The sequence below is a fragment of the Solanum stenotomum genome, chromosome 10, assembly GCF_019186545.1.
Source record: "Solanum stenotomum isolate F172 chromosome 10, ASM1918654v1, whole genome shotgun sequence".
Lineage (NCBI taxonomy): Eukaryota > Viridiplantae > Streptophyta > Magnoliopsida > Solanales > Solanaceae > Solanum > Solanum stenotomum.
In genome coordinates, this window is record NC_064291.1 from 41238321 (window position 1) to 41257365 (window position 19045).

The window sequence follows — 19045 nt, forward strand, 5'->3', positions numbered from 1 at the left end:
TGACATTGAGTGCACTTCCCTTCAAGGGATATCCACACTTTCACAATGTCCCCAAATCATGAGCAATTCACATATAAATCCCTTACGGATTCTGGACCACACACCCACACTTCATCATAGGAGACAAGGACACATTCAACATTGAATAGGTACTCCTAACATGTATATGATCAAACATTCATATAGGGGTCATATAGGTAGGGGTCATTCCACAATAGTACCTAACATAATCAATCATGTAGACCACACCTTATCCCTAACATTATCATTCACGTTATACTCCTCATCATCAACACACTTTAAACATCATGCTAGCATTGAGGATTTCATACATAACCTTCATAGCATAACTTCATAAACATATGCATGATAATCATCAATTCACTTCACATCTATTGCCTTCAAAGCCATGATATCAACATGCATAGATAGACAAGAAGTGAACACCTCCACCTTAAGTGGATCAAACCACACAACATCAATTCTCATACTATAAACTAGAAGTTAGGTCAACTTACCAATTCTCCAACCCATGATCACCATGGATCAATCCTCAACAATTCATAATCAATTGACATAGGTAGCAAGAGGAATCAAAAATGTAATTCACTAACATAAACATAATCTAAGTACAATTCTATAAACAAAGGGATCAACCATAACTTTGCCCATAAGGCCATAATTCTCAACTCATCAATATACCAACAATTCAACATGAATAAGTATAGATAATTATAGGAGACATCAATACAATCTAATCTAAACATAATTTCACCAATAGAGATCATATTCACAAAGACCCACATCATAGGCCAATTTTTTAGAATTTGGGGATCATGGGTTCTTTAAGAATTCCTTTGAAAATTGTCTTAAAAACATTAATTCCACATTAATTCATCAATAGAATGATTTAGAAAATTGTTTGACAAGGAACCCATTTTTAGATTGAAAATTGGGACTATTTGTCTTTGAATCACTTTTGAAAATATTTGATAGAACTCCTTGAATGAGAGGTTATTCAAGAATCAAGAGTTACCATACCTTAATTATTGAAGACCCATGAAATTGAAGAAGAAATCCGTTGAAAACCCATCTTCTAGCTTGAGCTTCATCAAGGTCTTCAATGGAGTTTTTGAGAGAATCTATTGTGAGAGGGAAGGGTCAATTTGAAGAATGGGGTCTAATTTTAGGTTTTGGGGTTTTAACCAACTTAAAATCCCCTAAAATAGGTAGAATAATCGTTTATAATAATTCCCCAAAGTACCCAAAATACCCCTCACTTAGTTGGACCTTTTAAATAAGTCAAACTTGAGTTTTATTTTTGCAGATTTCGTCGAGAAACAAGTTCGCGACATGGAGATGTTCCCACAAGTTTTCTAAAAATTAAATTCGAGACAGTAGAGTCCGCGACATGTCCGCGATGCGGACCAAACATTTGGCCCTTGGTGGAGCTAGTCCGCGACGCAGACATGCTCCCTCCAAGCACAACTTCAAGCTGCCTTGGCAGCTTGCTTGGCCAAGGTTGGGGTCCTCCTCGGGGACCTTTAGGGTGACCCTCGGGGTATCGTATCCGAACGTTTTGACCCTAAAAACATTTATTAAGACACTAGGGTCACCTCCACTGATTTTAGACTCCAAACAACACATAAAAACATGAACAACATACTAGAACACACCAACACGTAAAAGACTAGTTTCCGAACGTCTTGGTCGTCCCTTGGTGTTTGACTTCCAAACTTTTTAAAACTGACTTAAAAGGATATTCTTCATTATTTTGACAAGTTATTAATGCATAAAACTCATGTGAGTCTCTACCTTATCCTACTTCATTTTGAGGGTCGTTACAATCCATACCAAGCCATTCGACACAATCTGCGCGGACCACAGTCTAAGGCACAATGGAATAAGCATAGCGGGAAAAGATATCACCAATCTCTTCCTTACGCTCACATGATTCGGGACACACGTTTGGTTGAATGTGGTCATGAATTGTTTGATACCGGGTCTCCACTACACTGATATTACTCGCGACAGTATATGCCTTGATGACTGGAACGGAGCTGAACATCAGAGCTATTGTGAAATCTGCTATGCGTAAGGCCCGAGTTCACAAAGGGCACATGTATGCTTTTGGTGGTCTGATTACCAAGATGTGTCGTGCTGCAGGTGTCCCTGAAGAAAATTTAGACTATATGGCACCCCTATATCCAGCATCGATGAACATTACTCGGACAAAGGGGCCTGACACTGAGTTTGGCCCAACTCTCATCACTATTGAGCACCATCGACGCGATGAGTTGATTATGGCCAGGATGTATGTCTTAGAGATGTTCCGCCATCAGAATGGCAGTCGGGCTTCTACTGATCTGCAGTTGGGTGAGGTCGAGAGGCGCTACCCTTTGAATGACCATACCAAGGCACTACTTGGCATTGGTCCTGAGTTTTATAAGCCGATCGATAATAATATTTCTACCGATGAGGAGCGCGCGTGCACTAGCTCAGATGTGGAGTTCGACTTGGATGAGGAGGTAGACCCAGATTAGGCCATAGGAAGTGATGCGATAGAGGACTTATCAAGGAGAGTTTTCACCTTACCTCTTGAACTATTCTGAATTTTTGCAAAGAACTGGGGACAGTGCTATTGTATAAGTGTGGGGTGAGGGGTGAAAAACATATCTGGTCTGTATATATTTTTATTGATGAACATTGTTAGAGTCTTTTGTTTTGTCTTTGTTTTATTTTTGGTTCCTTGGAGGTTATTTTCGGTTCTTTGGCTAATGATAGTCCTTTTGAACCGTACAAAATACAAAAATATTTTTGTCTTAGTAGGATTGATTCAGTAGTCGTAGTTGAGTCACGTTTCCCAATGATAGATGGATGACGACCGTCTTAAGGGCAATTTCGTCATTTGAGTCTTAGGTTGGGTTGTGCTGAAGCTGAAATTCTAAAAGTAATATGTAGGAAAAGCATGTTTGAAAGGGATATATGAATGCAGTTGAACTTTTTTGTATATGACTTGAATGATGCAACTAAAGCTTAATTTGAACTTTATGCATGATCTGAGTGTGTTGCTGTGATTGATCCGTTCTTGAGTATAACTTGTGCCATGAGCGGTGAATTGTTGTAATATCCATGAATGCATCTGAGTGTAGAACTTGCCCGACATGTTATTGAAGCAAAATACAAGTGTCGCTGTGTTTAAACATGATAATAGGCCTTTTTTGAATTTTCTGGAATTTTAGCCTGTTCAGAAATAATATCCCTGGTATAGCCCAATTGAGACTTTTTAGCCTTGATTTTGTTCTAACCCACATAATGAAGCCGAATCCCTTTTTATTGATACCGTTAGCTTTGATCCCAAGCCCTAATGCACTATTTTAGGAGGAAAAGTAAAAAGAACGGAAAAAGTAAATAGGGTGGAAATGTTTAGTTGTTGGGAAAGAGTGAAAAGAGGAGGTAAAACGATACCCCATGAGTGTGAATCTGAAATTGGCCCTAGTGGTTAGGACATTGTGCACTTTCACTAGGGGAAACCCAAGTGGAAGGTGGCTAACTTAGTGAATACCTTAATGATGGGTAAGCTTATCTAAATGAATCCTCCCTTACCTTAAGCCTACATTACAACTAGAACAAGTTCTATTTGATTTTGAGCATAACACACTTTATTAGTAGAGATGTACATAATGGGTAAGCTTATGGTTTTCAATGCATACATGTTGGATGTTGTTGTGAGTGAGAGTGTACCTTGTTTGCAAAGTCCTTAAAGTATATTAAATTTGCTGAGTTGAGTGTGTGGCCTATTCTTTGGAGTGAGGGGCACTTGTTGTATGAAAGATAGGTGATATGTAACAGTGCACATTTTGTTGAATGCGTTGGTTGCTAAAAGTTGTCAAGTCAGTTACAGGAGTCATGCATACTTTAAATAAAATAATGCATGTGTTAATTGGTTACATATCCTTGAGAGAAAGTAGCTGATGCACAAATACCATAGTAGCGAGTCTAGGTCTAGGAGTAGTTAGTAAGATGTCCGAGGACGAACAAAGCTCTAAGTGTGGGGTAGGGATCTTAGGCATATTTATATGCCTAGAAATCTAATATGCCCATATTTAAGCTAAGTTTGAATTCAATATGTGTCAGTTTATAGTCTTATCGAGTATTTTGGTTGTTTATGAGCTAACCAACATGATTAGTTATGTAGGTGAGCTTAATTGTAGAAACGAGCATGAAAATGGACAATGGGGAACAAAAAAGATCTGAGTCGAAAGGAAGCAAGGAAGAAGATTGAAGAAATGACATTCAAGGCATCTCCGTATCCTCTCCGCGTCGCTGAGAGGAATTCTAATTTAGGCTTGTGAAATACATTTTGAGGCAGAACCCTCCGTGTAGCAGCCACGTCGCGGAGAGCTGTATCTGCTCGCAAATTGAGTCAGAGTTTTGTCTCTGCATCGCGGAGAGGAAGTGAATATTAATTAGCAAAAGTTAACTTTGAGGCAGAGCACTCCGTGGAGTTCCTGTGTCGCGGAGAAGGCGAATGCGCCTTGAAGTGAATCTGGGAAGCACCTCTGCGTCGCGCCCTAGGGTTCCAATTTTTGCCGTTTTGGATTCAGTATAAATATGTCATTATTTTATTTTATTAAGAGATTCTTTTTTCTGGATTTTGAAGAACGACGACTTGGAAGAACGTTTTCACCATTTTTAGGGTTCTTTCCTAAACTCTTTTACTTTCAATCTCTTTATGTTGATTCAACATTGTTTGATTGAATATTTGAATATGAGTAGAAAAATGCCCTAGTTCTAGGGCTATGGCTATAGGATGATTGTAATCTATTAAGTTTTTATTGGGTTAATGTCAATTATCATATGAATCTTTCTTATGTTCTTGTTTTCCATATTTCGTGACTGATCACCATTGAAATAAATATATTTTCCAAATTGAACTCGGGAGAGGAATAAGAGGATAGAATGTGGGGGATAAGGAGCATGATTAATTTTTATTAATTAGGGTTAATTTGTATCTAGGATAGGGATATACCTAGAAACCATGCTTTGTCACTATACAGGAAGAAATCGTAATGCTCGGTACTTAATCCATCCTATCCCCGCTCAATGATATAGTTATGGTGTTATTTATCATAGGCGAGTAGAGGTCGGGAGATCATGATCATACATTTAACCCTGTGATTCATTGATTTGATAGTTGATATATACCCATTTAAATGACAGTAATTGGATGAATCCTGATAAAAGCTGCAACCCTGGACTTTACCCAAATAATTATTTTTAAACCCTTGAAATTGAATCGTGTTTGTTTCGTTTTGTTGAATTCTTAGAATTAGAAACTAAATCACTTTTGAATCTTGGTAACACTTGTGATTAGCGAAAAGTTAGAGAAATTGAGTGATTCTAAGTGTAAGTCCCTGTGGGTACGATACCCGACTCTTTATAATAGCCACTTTAATACTTGAATGACCACGTTCACTTGCGTATGCAATTTGGGCGCAACATAGAGTCTTGTTCATAAGTGTGAAGCGCGCCACACTTATATATGAGAGGCTATAAGATGTTTAGGAACTTTCACTTCTTTCATTACTCTTTAGTGGTACTTTGGAGTTCTAACTCTATGAAATCCTTTTTCCTAACCCTTCTCTTGTGATTATAGGCAATGAATACAAGAAAAGGGAATGCAAGGAGGATGCAAGGGGAGAATGTGAATGAGGGAGTTCCTCCCAAGCCCCTTAAGATCCTCAAGCTCCTAATGATGAAGGGGTCATGACTAATGTGGAAATAAAGGCGGAATTCCAAACATTGACTCAACTTATGATGGTTCAAACTCAAGCCATCACCACTCAAGCCCAAGCTATAACGGCACAAACAAATAGGGAAGTTGGGCCCCGAGTGAATCCTAATGTGAGCACCATGGCTTCAAGGTTGAGAGACTTCACAAGAATGAACCCTCATATGTTCTTTGGTTCCAAAGTGAATGAAGATCCTCAAGAGTTCTTGGAAGAGGTCTACAAGATAGTGGATGCTATGGGGGTGACTCCTATTGAGAAAGCCAAACTAGCTGGGTATCAATTGAAAGATATGGCCCAAGTATGGTATACGCAATGGAAGGATAATAGGGCTATAAGAGCGGGTCCCATAAGTTGAGAAGTGTTCAAGAAAGTATTCCTTGATAGATTATTTCCCCGTGAGAAGAGGGAAGCCAAAGTTGAGGAGTTCATCAAACTTCGTCAAGGAGGTATGAATGTCCAATAATACTCCTTGAAATTCACTAAGTTGTCCAAATATGCCCCCATCTTTGGTGTCTAATCCTAGAGATGAGATGAGCCGATTCGTGATGGGTGTGTATGATTCAATTGAGGAAGAATGTCGTGCGGCTATGCTTCATGACAATATGGACATTTCACGTCTATTGGTCTATGCTCAACAAGTTGAGGAGACAAGGCTTAGGAAGAAGAATAGAGAGGTAAAGAGGGCAAGCACCGGTGATGTAAATTCTTCTAAGGGTAAATTTGAGGTTCAAGGTAAACCAAAGTTCAAGAAGAGGTTTTCCAACCAAAGCTTCTCTAGCACTCCAATGGTCAACAAAGATAGGGTGTCTAACCCTAAGCCACAAGGAGGTAATAGTGGTAGCCCTTATATTGATAGGCCTAATTGTGCAAAAGTGTAGTAAGAAGCATGAAGGCAAATGCCTAGTTGGCACGGATGGTTGCTTTAATTGTGGGAAGAGCGGTCATATGAAGAGAGATTGTCCTATGCTAAATTTTCAAGTGAGAAAGGGCAAGCAAGTCCCTCCAAGTGGAATGCTCCCAAGAAGAACTGTTTTTATGCTCTCCAATCACGAGGTGACCAAGAGAGCTCCCCAGATGTTGTAACAGGTATGTTGCAAGTCTCTTCCATTGATGTTTATGCATTATTAGACCCCGGTGCCACATTGTCATTTGTTACACCTTTTGTGGCTATGAAATTTGAAATGCTCCCCGATGTGTTAGAAGAATCTTTTCTGGTTTCTACCCCGATTGGTGACTCGGTAGTGGAAAAAACAGTCTATATGAGTTGTCCTATTACTTTGTCTCATAAAGTCACTTTGGTTGATTTGGTAGAATTAGACATGCTTTATTTTGATGTAATTTTTGGCATGGATTGGTTGCATGCATGTTATGCTTCAATAGATTGTAGGACCCAAGTGGTCAAATTTCAATTTCCTAAGGAGCCAATTTTAAAGTGGAAGGGGGGAAATTCTATTCCTAGAGGTCAATTTGTGTCATATCTAAAAGCTGGGAAAATGATCTCCAAGGGGTGCATGTATCATATTGTTAAGGTTATGGATGTTGAGTCCGAGGTTCGTTCATTAGAGTCGGTCCCCGTGGTGAATGAGTTTCCAGAAGTCTTTCCCGATGTCTTGCCCGACATTCCTCCCGAACAAAAAATAGACTTTGGCATTGATCTTTTACCGGATACACAACCCATATCTATCCCTCCCTATAGAATGGCTCCGGTTGAATTGAAAGAGTTGAATGAGCAACTCAAGGACTTGTTAGACAAGGGATTTATTCAACCAAACATATCTCCATGGGGTGCTCCGGTATTGTTTGTGAAAAAGAAAGATGGGTCCCTTAGGATGTGTATTGATTATCGCCGATTGAACAAGGTCACTATAAAGAATAAGTATCCCCTTCCTAGGATTGACGATTTGTTTGATCAACTTCAAGGGGCTAACTATTTATCCAAGATAGATCTTTGTTCGGTTTACCATCAACTAAGGGTAAGAGGGGTTGACATTCCTAAGACGGCCTTCCGGACATGACATGTGTAACATGCCGAAAATTCTATGAATTAAGTTAGAGCCTCACCTTATGAATAATGAATTAACAATAGTTAAAATGATGTTTATAAACCTAAACTAATGTAATTGACTTGGTTTGGAAGAGTAAAAGTCTAAACGTCAACAAACGACCACGACGTCGGAAACTAGAGAAGAATGTGTTCTAGTGTGTCCTTAGGTTTTGGGCAGGTTTGGGAGTGTCGTATGATGGTATAATGTTGTGAAAAGGTTTCAAATAGGTAAATATATGTTCATAGGGTCAAAACATTCAAATACGACTCCCCGGAGCCACCCTAAGGGACCCCGAGGAGGACCCCAACCTTAGCCAAGCAAACTGCCAAGGCAGCTTGCAAATTGCAGTTGGAGGGAATAGGGGCGCATCGCACAGTTGGAGAAAAAAGTCAGTTCGTGTCGCGGTCGTATCGCGGACTCTACTGTCTCAGAATTTAATTCCAAATATTTTCAGGGAACATCTCCGCGTCGCGGATTTGTTCTACGACGAAAATGTAGAAATTCAGAAATCTATTTTTACTTCATCAAAGAGTCCATTTAAGTGAGGGGTATTTAGGGTACTATAGGGGTTGTGTATATAATGATTTTTAAGTCAATTTACCTCACTTTTATCACTCAAACACAAAACCCCAAAGAACCAAACCTAAAGTTCCTCCTTCTCTCTGCTCTCTCTCTTCTCAAGAACTTCATTGAAGAAGATTGGAACTTCAAGAAGAAGACCAACTCTCCAAGGTTACAACTCGTATTTTCGTAGTTAATTCGTCAGTAAGGTATGGTTGCTTATCACTCTTGGGATTCCTTTCCCCAAGAGGCCCCTTCAAGATAAATTTCAAAATCTCCAATTTCTAGGTTTTCAATCCAAAAACGTGGGTCTTCTTTCTAAAGTGAAATTGATGTTATAAACTGACTTTGATTGATGTTATATGAACAATTATGGATGAATTTATGTTGTATTGGTGGTTTCTTGAAGAATTCCCCATGAGACCCATGTTTCTCCTTCTTTTCCTAATTCTAACCCTAGTTTTTGTTGGATATTGATTGAAGTCTATGAATTGAATGTGATGTTATGTAATTCGTGTTTGTATGATGATTCTACCCTAGGTTATGTATAATTTCTATGAAATTAGGGTTGAGTCTTTGAATGAAGCCTTGAAAGCTATGAAGGGAATATGTCAATTGCTTATATTGATGTTGATTATGTTATTACTTCATTAATTACTTTGTATTATGTATTGGTTATGAATTGCTTGGTAATTGAAGTATGGATGTCCCACGAAGGGCAAGAAGGTATGAAGGTTGGTTCTTTTTTGAACTCAAGTATGAAAGGTGAATTACTTAGATTGTATTGATGCTATACCTAATGTGTTATTGTGGTGTTGATGACCTAGTTTCCTCATCCTTAACCCTCTACACTTGAATTAGCTATGAAGTATGTATGCATATTATGGTATGATTGCTATATGATTGAAATGTAGTTCTCATGATTGTAGTGTAATGTAAAGTGAAAGGTTTACTCACTTGCTAAGTGTCTTCTAAAGTGAAAGAATTGTTACTCACTTATGAACACATATGAGCTATTATGGTAAGATGTCTACTTAAGGGTCTATTAAAGGCTAATGTGAACTTATGTGATGAGTAAAGATTATTACAAAAGGGAATCAGATGCTTAGCACCGAAAGGGCATGCAAATAAGATGGGGGTCTCACATTTAGTAAGTCTGGCTCCTCACATAGGTTTCCTCACGTTTAGCAAGTTTGGATTACCTACGGTATGTGTTGTCTCATGAGATGGAAACCCCCACGTTTAGTAAGTTAGGGTTTCTAGAAGGAATCTCCTTGACCCTTAACTATGTGCCCACAGAGGACTCTAGCTTAGTGGATCCACCTAGATAGCTATGTACGAATGGTTACACCTTAGGTAAGTGTTAACCCTCTCTTTTTGGTGTGGGAGTAGAACACCGGATTCCATGTAGCTCTCATGGTCTATGTCGGTTATTGTAACATTTCCCTAATGTAAAAGTAAATAAAGGTATGAAAGGTGTGAACTCTTACTAGGGCTTTCTTAAGGGTTTCTACATAGTGTAAGGGAGGGTATGAGACTTCTCTTGCACATTGCACATGTGGGATCCTAAGAGATGGTTTTAGTAGTGTTCTCTTATGATTATGATTATTATGACTCATGTATGTTGAAGTTATGTTATGTATGATCATTATGAATATGGTAATTTATGATGAAATATGATCTTATGAATGTATGCATGGAGTAGGTTGCTTAATGTGATACTTGGCTTTGAATAGGGTTATGGGGTTCTATTCTTTGCATTGCACTAGTATTGCTTGGACTGTCTACATGTTGGGATGATATTATGTTGGTTTGGACTACGATACTTAATTGTGTGCATATTGGATTTACTTGGCAAAACGCATGTTTTGAATAAAATGTCCTTTTATGCATGTTTCAATGGTTTTTATGCATAGTGGCCATACTTAGTACGTGTGTTGTACTAACCCATATTTTCTCCCTTTTCCCAAACATTTAGGTTCGGGCCGTTGAGGATTCAACCTTACTTCTCAAGAAACTTAGAGTTGCTTCCCCAAGTTGGTGAGTCCTCAAGTCCGAGGACAAGACCCTATGATCTAGCTTCTATGTTTAGTTCTTTGCTTATGTTGAAAGACATTGTTGTACTTCCTATTTCCAAGACTTCTTATTGATGTAAGGGCTAAGTCCCATTTTTGATACTTTTATGTCTAGATGGTGCATTGTGACGAAGTTAGATTCTATTTTTCATACCTTAACTCAAAAGAAGGCTAAATTTGTGTTGTCGGAAGCTTGTGAGAAAAACTTCCAAAAATTGAAAGATAAACTCACCTCCGCCCCAGTTTTGACCTTACCGGAGGGTACTGATGGGTTTGTAGTATATTTTGACGCTTCTCGAGTGGGTTTAGGATGTGTCCTTATGCAACATGGGAAACTAATTGCCTATGCTTTAAGGCAACTCAAGCTACATGAGAAGAACTATCCGACTCATGATCTCGAGTTGGCGGCAATGGTATTTGCTTTGAAAATATGAAGACATTATCTATATGGGGTGCTGTTGATGTGCTCACCGACCACAAGAGTCTCCAATATGTGTTTAGCCAAAAAAGATTTGAATCTCTGACAAAAAAGGTGGTTAGAACTTTTGAAGGATTATGATATGAGTGTCCTTTACCACCCCGACAAAGCCAATGTAGTTGCTGATGCTTTAAGTCGAATGTTCATGGGTAGTGTGACTCATGTAGAAGGCGAGAAGAAGGAGTTAGTTCGTGATGTGCATATATAGGTTGTCCCGGTTAGGTGTCCAACTAGTGGATTCCACCAAGGGTGGTGTCACGGTCCATCATAGTTCTGAATCATCTTTTGTTGTATATGTGAAGTCTAAGCAACACCTTGATCCTATTTTTATGGAGTTGAAAGAATCGGTACTTGGGAAATCCGTTGCGGCTTTCTCCCAAGAGGGAGATGGGGTGTTTAGGTACCAAGATAGATTATGTGTTCCAGATGCTGATGACTTAATAGAGCAAATTCTTGATGAGGCTCATGGTTTGCGGTATTCTATTCATTCGGGAGATACCAAGATGTACCGAGACCTACGGGAAGTCTATTGGTGGAATGGTATGAAGAAGGATATAGCGGGTTTTGTAGCCAAGTGTCTGAATTGCCAACAAGTGAAAGCCGAGCATCAAAGGCCCGGAGGATTGTCCCAAAATATTGATATTCCCACTTGGAAGTGGGAGGATGTGAATATGGATTTTATTGTGGGGTTGCCTCATACTTGAAGGCAACATGATTCTATTTGGGTCATTGTTGATAGAATGACAAAGTTTGCCCACTTTATTCCCGTCATGACTTCATTTTCGGCAGAAAACTATGCCAAGTTATACATCAATGCGATAGTGAAGTTGCATGGGGTTCCCTTATCTATCATCTTGGATCGGGGTACTCAATTTACTTCACACTTTTGGAAGGCATTCCAAAAAGGGCTTGGTACCAATGTTAAGCTTAGTACCTCTTTCTACCCTCAGATGGATAGTCAAGCGGAAAGGACTATTCAAACCTCAGAGGACATGTTGAGAGCGTGTGTGATTGACTTCAAGGGTAGTTGGGATGACCATCTTCCATTGATTGAGTTTGCCTACAATAATAGTTACCACTCAAGCATTGCCATGGCTCCGTTTGAAGCACTTTATGGTAGGAGGTGTAGATCTCTGGTTGGTTGGTTTGAAGTAGGTGAATTTGCCCTTATTGGTCTCGAGTTAGTTTATGAGGCCATTGAAAAAGTTTGACTCATTAGAGAGAGGTTGAAGATGGCCCAAAGTCGCCAAAAGTCTTATGCCGACAATAGAAGAAGGGATCTAGAATTTGAGATTGGTGATTGGGTCTACTTGAAAATCTCACCTATGAAAGGTGTGATGAGGTTTGGTAAAAAGGGGAAGCTTAGTCCCCGGTATGTAGGCCCATATCAAATCTTGAAGTGTATTGAGAAAGGTGCATATGAATTAGACTTGCCAAGTAAGTTGGCTCTGGTTCACCCGGTGTTTCATGTTTCCATGCTCAAGAAGTGCATTGGTGATCCGGCATTCATCCTTCCTTTAGAGGGTTTAGGGGTTGATGAGAAACTATCCTATGAAGAAGTTCTGGTAGAGATTTTGGACCGGCAAGTGAAGAGGTTGAGAAATAAGGAAGTAGCCTCCGTTAAGGTTTTATGGAGGAATCACTTAGTTGAGGGTGCTACATGGGAGGCCGAGGCCGACATGAAGTCCTGTTATTCTCATCTTTTTTCTTCTACTCCTATTCGAACTTGAGGTAAGTAGTTTCTTGAGTTTGGTATTTTTGAAGTCATATGTGCTACAAGTGTTTTTTATGATTTCCTTATGTCGTGCATGTTCTTGTGAGAATTCATGTTTAGCATAAATTGAGTTTTCATGTTTTTGTATGTTCCTCATGTTAAATTGCATTTTTGTTATGATGATTGCATATTTGACTTCATGAGGTGAATCGATGAACATGCTTTACTATGGTTTTGATGAAATGTTATGTTGGCTTTACATTGTTGGTTCTAAGCTTGCATTGCGTTGGAGAAGGTAGTTCCTCCTATGTTTATGTGAATTGATGAACTTTATAAATGATGGGCTGTAGAGGTAGTTTCCTACTTCCTTGTGATTGCATTGGTTATGTCTTGAGATGGAGTTGATGTTTCCTCCTATAAATTGTGCATTTTGTTATTTTGCATGCTTGTTCACCTGCTAGTCTTGAGTCTATACTTCTGTAAGGTGTCTAGATCGTCATTCAAGGATGAATGTTCCCAAGGGGGAGATAATGTAAGGCCCCGGAAAATGATAGGTTAAACTAGAGCCTGAACGTAAGGTTAAAAGTCATAAAAAGACTCCTTGAACCTTTAGTAGGTCATTTAGGGTTTAAGTGGGGTTTATTGAGTCAAGACCAAGGGGTAAGTGCCAAGGCCAAAGGGCCAAGCCAAGGCCAAGGTTGCCCCTAGCTAGGAGCTACTGCCCCAACCTTCATGAGGGGGACCACGAGTCGTGGTCCACTACACTCCACCCAAAAGGTTAGCCACTGCCTCAACTTCACGGAAGGGACCACGGCTCGTGGAGCCCTTCGTGAAGAAGACTTGGGTATGGGGGCATGTGGGAATGGAGTAGTCTAGCTACTGCCTCACCCTCCACGAGCATGACCACGGGGTGTGGTCCACTTCACGGATCGTGAAGGTGCTCGTGAGGGTGCCTTAGGCGATGGAGCCTTGAGCTCTAAAAAGGTAGCTACTACCTTGACTCCACGTGCAGGACCACAGGTCGTGGTCCTCACCACGGCTCGTGGAGTGAGTCGTGAGGCCTGGACGGGGTTAACTAATGAGGGTCTTTTAGGTCATTCCCTATTTTAGTCTTATTAAATAATGGGTGTTTTGGGTATTTTTAGGGGAAGTATATATACTGTTTTTAAGTCAATTTCACCTAGTTTCAAGTCATAAACTCAAACACCTAAATAATTCCCAAAAATGCTCTCATCTCTCAATATTTCTCTCTCTAAGCTCAAGGAAGAAGAAGAAGAAGCCATTGGAGCTAGGGTTAGTTGATTTTCAAGGTTCTTCCCCAAAATTCGTGGTGATTCTTAGTCAAGGTATGGATGCTTTTAATTCTTGGGTAGCTATCACCCAAGAAACCCCTTCAAATTATGTTTTCAAATCCCCCAAACCTAGGGTTTTCAATCTACAACATGGGTTTTCTTCCAGAATGATTTCCATTGTTTAATTATGATTTCTTATGGTTGATTATGATGATTTATGATGGGAATGTTGAAGTATTGATGGATTTTTATGATAATCTCCCTTGGACCCATGATTTCCCCTTCTTACTAAATTGTGGACTAGGGTATGGTTTAATTGATCATGTAAGCTTGTCAATCGATTATGTTTACATTTATTATGTTATTGAATTATGAAATTTCCCTATCTAGGTGTTGTAATTCTTGCAATTAGGGTTGATCTTGATTCTTATCCTTGAAGGGCAATAACTAGTTTATGTATGTTGATAAAAATGGTATATAAACTTGTGATTCACTTAGATAGTGTTGAATATATGACAAATGTATATGATCATGTTGATCCACTTGAAAGGGGAGGTATTTAATTATTGTGTATATGTGGTATTGATGCAAGATCCTTCTTCCTTATACCCCTACACATGATTATGTATGATATGATATGACTATGGTAGTATTTTTGTGTTGAATGAAAGGCCATTCTCATGAACACTATGAATATGATGTGAAAGGTTTACTCACATGTTGATGATTCTAAGGTTGAAAGGGCATTCTCAACTAATGAATCTATGAGCTATTATGATGTGTGTTGGTTTGAGTGCCTAATGCATTATTTCATGAACCTAAACTTAAGTAAAGAGTTAATGTGACTTTTAAAGGGAATTATGCTTAGCACTGAGTGGATATGAAAATGAGATGGAGGCTTTTGCGTTTAGCAAGTCCGGCTCCCAATGTGTGTTGTCTCATGAGATGGAAACCTTTTACGTTTAGCAAGTTCGGGTTTCTACTAGCAATCCCCAGATCGCATAACTATGTGCTCACATAGGTCTTAGCTAGTGGATACACCTAAAAGCTATTATGTACGTTCTACCTTAGGCAAGTAGGACACCTATTTTCGGTGTGGGGGTAGAACACTGGATTCCATGTAGCTCACATGGCCTATGTCGATTAAGGCTATTATCCCTATATGATACGACTATGAACTATGATAAGAACATGGATTCTAATTATGACTTCTTGAGATGTACTACTTAGTATGAGTGGGGGTATGGGACTTCACCCATACATTGCACAAGTGGACTTTAATAGGGGTTATGGTTAGGTTCTCTTATGCTATGAAGGCTTATGAATTATGTATGTATGTATGTATGTTATGTATGAATGTTAAGGTTGACTTTACTTGTTACAAGTTATGATCATGAATGTCTCCTTACTTATATATGTTGATTATGGATGAACTAAGAATGAGATATGTATGATTGTTGGTAATCTAAATGTGATACTTAGCATATGGTAGGGTTATGGGATCTTACCTTTGCATTGCACTAGTATGACTTTGGGTTGCTCATATGTTGGTATGACTTATGATTCTTTGTAAATGTGCATATAGGTTTTTAAACTTAATAAAGGCATGATTTCAACTAAATGTCCCGTTTATGCATATTTCAATGATTTTAGTGCATGGCTTCCATACTTAGTACTTTATGTGCTAACCCATATTTCTACATTCTATGAGTGTAGGTTTAGGCCATTGATACATTCTACTATCTTCAAGTGAAGCTTGGGTCGACTATTCCCTAATATTGGTGAGTCCTCAAGTTTGAGGACAAGATGCTATCATTTCTTAGTTTCTATTGTATTTCCTAATTTGAGACTTTATTGATGTAAAGGGCTTTTGACCCTATTTGTACTCCTTATGTACTAGATGGTGATTGAGACAAGTCTAGATTCTTATGTTCGTTTATGAAAAAGAAGTTGAACTTCGATTGTAAAAGTTCTAAATTTTTCTGCATTATTCTATGCCTTATGTGTATGATTATGCTAAGGGCTTGTATGCGACCCCTTCGGGGTCAAGTACGCCGTATAACGTCTAAGGGGTACCCTTGGGTTGTGAGACGTGATTTTTACCAAATATTTTTATGGACGTCCGTTAAGACCTTAGCTATTGAGCCAATTGGTCCCGACGGGTAAACCAACCCATTTTCAAGGTCAAACGAGCCACATAGCAGGTAAACAACCCGTTTTGCCAATTTTTTGTGTGCTATAGTCCATAGATTTTTGGTGATCTGGAATTCCGATGTGAATTTTGCCAAAAGTTTTCATGGACGTCCGTTAAGACCTTATGTATTGAGCCAGTTGGTCCCGACAGACAGACCGACCCATTTTAAAGGTCAAACGAGCCCCAAAACAGGTAAACCCCCCGTGTTGCTAATTTTTTGTGTGTTATAGTCCATGGATATTTAGTGATCCGGAATTTCGACGTGATTTTTGCCAAAATTTTTCATGGACGTCCGTTAAGACTGTAGCTATAGAGCCAATGGTAACCCCCCTATTTTGTCAATTTTTTGAGTGCTTATAAGTCCATGGTTTTTTGGTTATCCAGAATTTCTGCGTGATTTTTGCCAAAACTTTTCATAGACGTCCGTTAAGATCTTAGCTACTGAGCCAGTTGGTCCCGAAGGGTAAACCAACCCATTTTCAAGGTTAAACGAACCCCAGATAAGGTAAACCCCCCGTTTTGCTATTATTCGTGTGTTATAGTACATGAATTTTTGGTGATCCGAAATTCTGACGTAATTTTTACCGAAACTTTTCATGGACGTCCGTTGTAACCTTAGTTATTATGTTAGTTGGTCCCGACGGGTAAACTAGGCCATTTTCAAGGTCAAACGAACTCCAGAGCATGTAAACCCTCTGTTTTGCCAATTTTTGTATGATATAGTCCATGGATTTTTAGTGATCCAAAATTCTGACATGATTTTTGCCGAAACTTTTCATGGACGTCCGTTAAGACCTTAGCTATTGATCCTGTTGGTTCCGACGGGAAAATTGACCCATTTTAAAGTCAAACGAGCCCTATAGCAGCTAAACCCCTCGTTCTACCAATTTTTCATGTGCTATAGTCTATGAATTTTTGGAGATCCAAAATTCCGACGTGATTTTTGTTGAAATTTTTCATGGACGTCTGGTAAGACCTTGGTTATTGAGTCAGTTGGTCCCGACTGGAAAAAACGGGCCCATTTTCAAGGTCTAACGAGCCCAGAGTAGGTAAACCCCCTGGTTTGCTGATTTTTCATGTGCTTAGTCAATGAATTTTTGTTGAAATTTTTCGTGGACTTCCGTTAACACCATAGCTTTTGAGCCAGTTGGTCCAGACGGGCAAAACGACCCATTTTAAAGGTCAAACGAGCCCTAGAGCAGGTAAACCTCCCATTTTGTTAAGTTTTTGTGTCCTATAGTCAATGGATTTTTGGTGATCCAAATTTTTGACGTGAATTTTACCTTCAATTTTTTATGGACGTCGTTAAGAGCTTAGCTATTGAGCCAAGTTGTCTCGACGAGCAAACCAACCCATTTTCAAGGTCAAACGAGCCCAGAGTAGTTAAACCCATTTTTTTGCTAATTTTTTGTGTGCTATAGTCCATGGATTTTTGGTGATCCAGAATTCCGTTGTGATTTTTGTTGAAATTTTCCAAGGATGTCCGTTAAGACCTTAGTTATTGAGCTAGTTGGTGTCGACGAGCAAACCGGCCCATTTTTAAGGTCAAGCGAGCCCCAGAGAAGGTAAACCCCCCGTTTTGTTGATTTTTCGTGTGCTATAGTCGATGAATTTTTGGTGATACAAAATTCCGACGTGATTTTTGCCGAAATTTTTCAGGGACATCTGTTAAGACCTTAGCTATTGAGCCAGTTGGTCCCGACGGGTAAACCGGCCCATTATCTAGGTCAAACGATCTCCGACGTGATTTTTGCAAAAAAATTTCATGGATGTCCGTTAAGACCATAACTATTGAGCCAGTTGGTCCCGATGGGTAAACCAGTCCATTTTCAATATCAAACGAGACTAGAGCAGGTAAACCCTTCTTTTTGCCGATTTTTCGTATGCTAGTCCATGGATTTTTTATTATCCGAAATTCCGATGTAATTTTTGCTGAAATTTTTCATTGGCGTCTGTGATGATCTTAGTTATTGAGCTAGTTGGTCCCGAGGGGCAAATCGACTGATTTTCAAGGTCAAACGAGCCCCAGAGCAGGTAAACCCCTTGTTTTGCTATTTTTCGTTTACTATATTCCATGGATTTTTGGTGATCCAGAATTTCGACATGATTGTCGCCGAAATTTTTCATGGACGTTCGTTAACCTTAGCTATTGATAGAGTTGGTCTCGACAGGAAAACTGACCCATTTTCAATGTCAAACGAGCACCACAGCAGGAAAACCCTCGTTTTGCCAATTTTCGTTTGCTATAGTCCATGGCTTTTTGGTGATCCAAAATTCCAACGTGATTTTTGCCGAAATTTTCATAGACATCCGTTAACTTTTCAGTTGTGGAGCCAGTTGGTCCCGACTGGCAAATTGACCCATTTTCAAGGTCAAACAAGCCCTAGAGTAGGTAAACCCCCCTCCTATTTTGTCAATTTTTCGTATGCTATAGTCCATGAATTTTTGGTGATCTGGAATTTTGACGTGATTTTTGCTGAAAGTTTTCATGGACGTCTGTTTAGACCTTCGCTATTGAGCCAGTTGGTCCCGACTAGCAAACATGCCCATTTTCAAGGTCAAACAAGCCCTAGAGAAGGTAAACCCCACCCCTTATTTTGTTAATTTTTCGTATGCTATAGTCCATGAATTTTTGGTGATCTAGAACTCCGACGTGATTTTTGCCAAAATTTTTCATGGACGTTTGTTAAAACCTTAGTTGTGGAGCCAGTTGGTCCCGATGGGCGAACTGGCCCATTTTCAAGGTCAAACAAACCCTAGAGCAGGTAAACCCCCTTCCCTCCACTATTTTGTCAATTTTTCGTTTGCTATAGTCCATGGATTTTTGGTGATCTGGAATTCCGATGTGATTTTTGCCGAAAGTTTTCATGGACGTCCATTAAGACCTTAGC

General features: G+C 39.3%; 2 protein-coding genes across 2 annotated transcripts in view; both read left to right on the forward strand.

Annotated features, from left to right (window-relative positions):
- LOC125842528 (endoribonuclease Dicer homolog 3a) overlaps positions 1-19045 on the forward strand; it is a 384270-nt gene that overhangs the window by 116023 nt on the left and 249202 nt on the right. The window lies entirely within an intron of this gene.
- Positions 6290-6878, forward strand: LOC125842980 (uncharacterized). Its single transcript, XM_049522244.1, has 2 exons — positions 6290-6527; positions 6652-6878. Exons 1-2 carry the CDS (start codon positions 6290-6292, stop codon positions 6876-6878), a joined length of 465 nt encoding a protein of 154 aa, XP_049378201.1.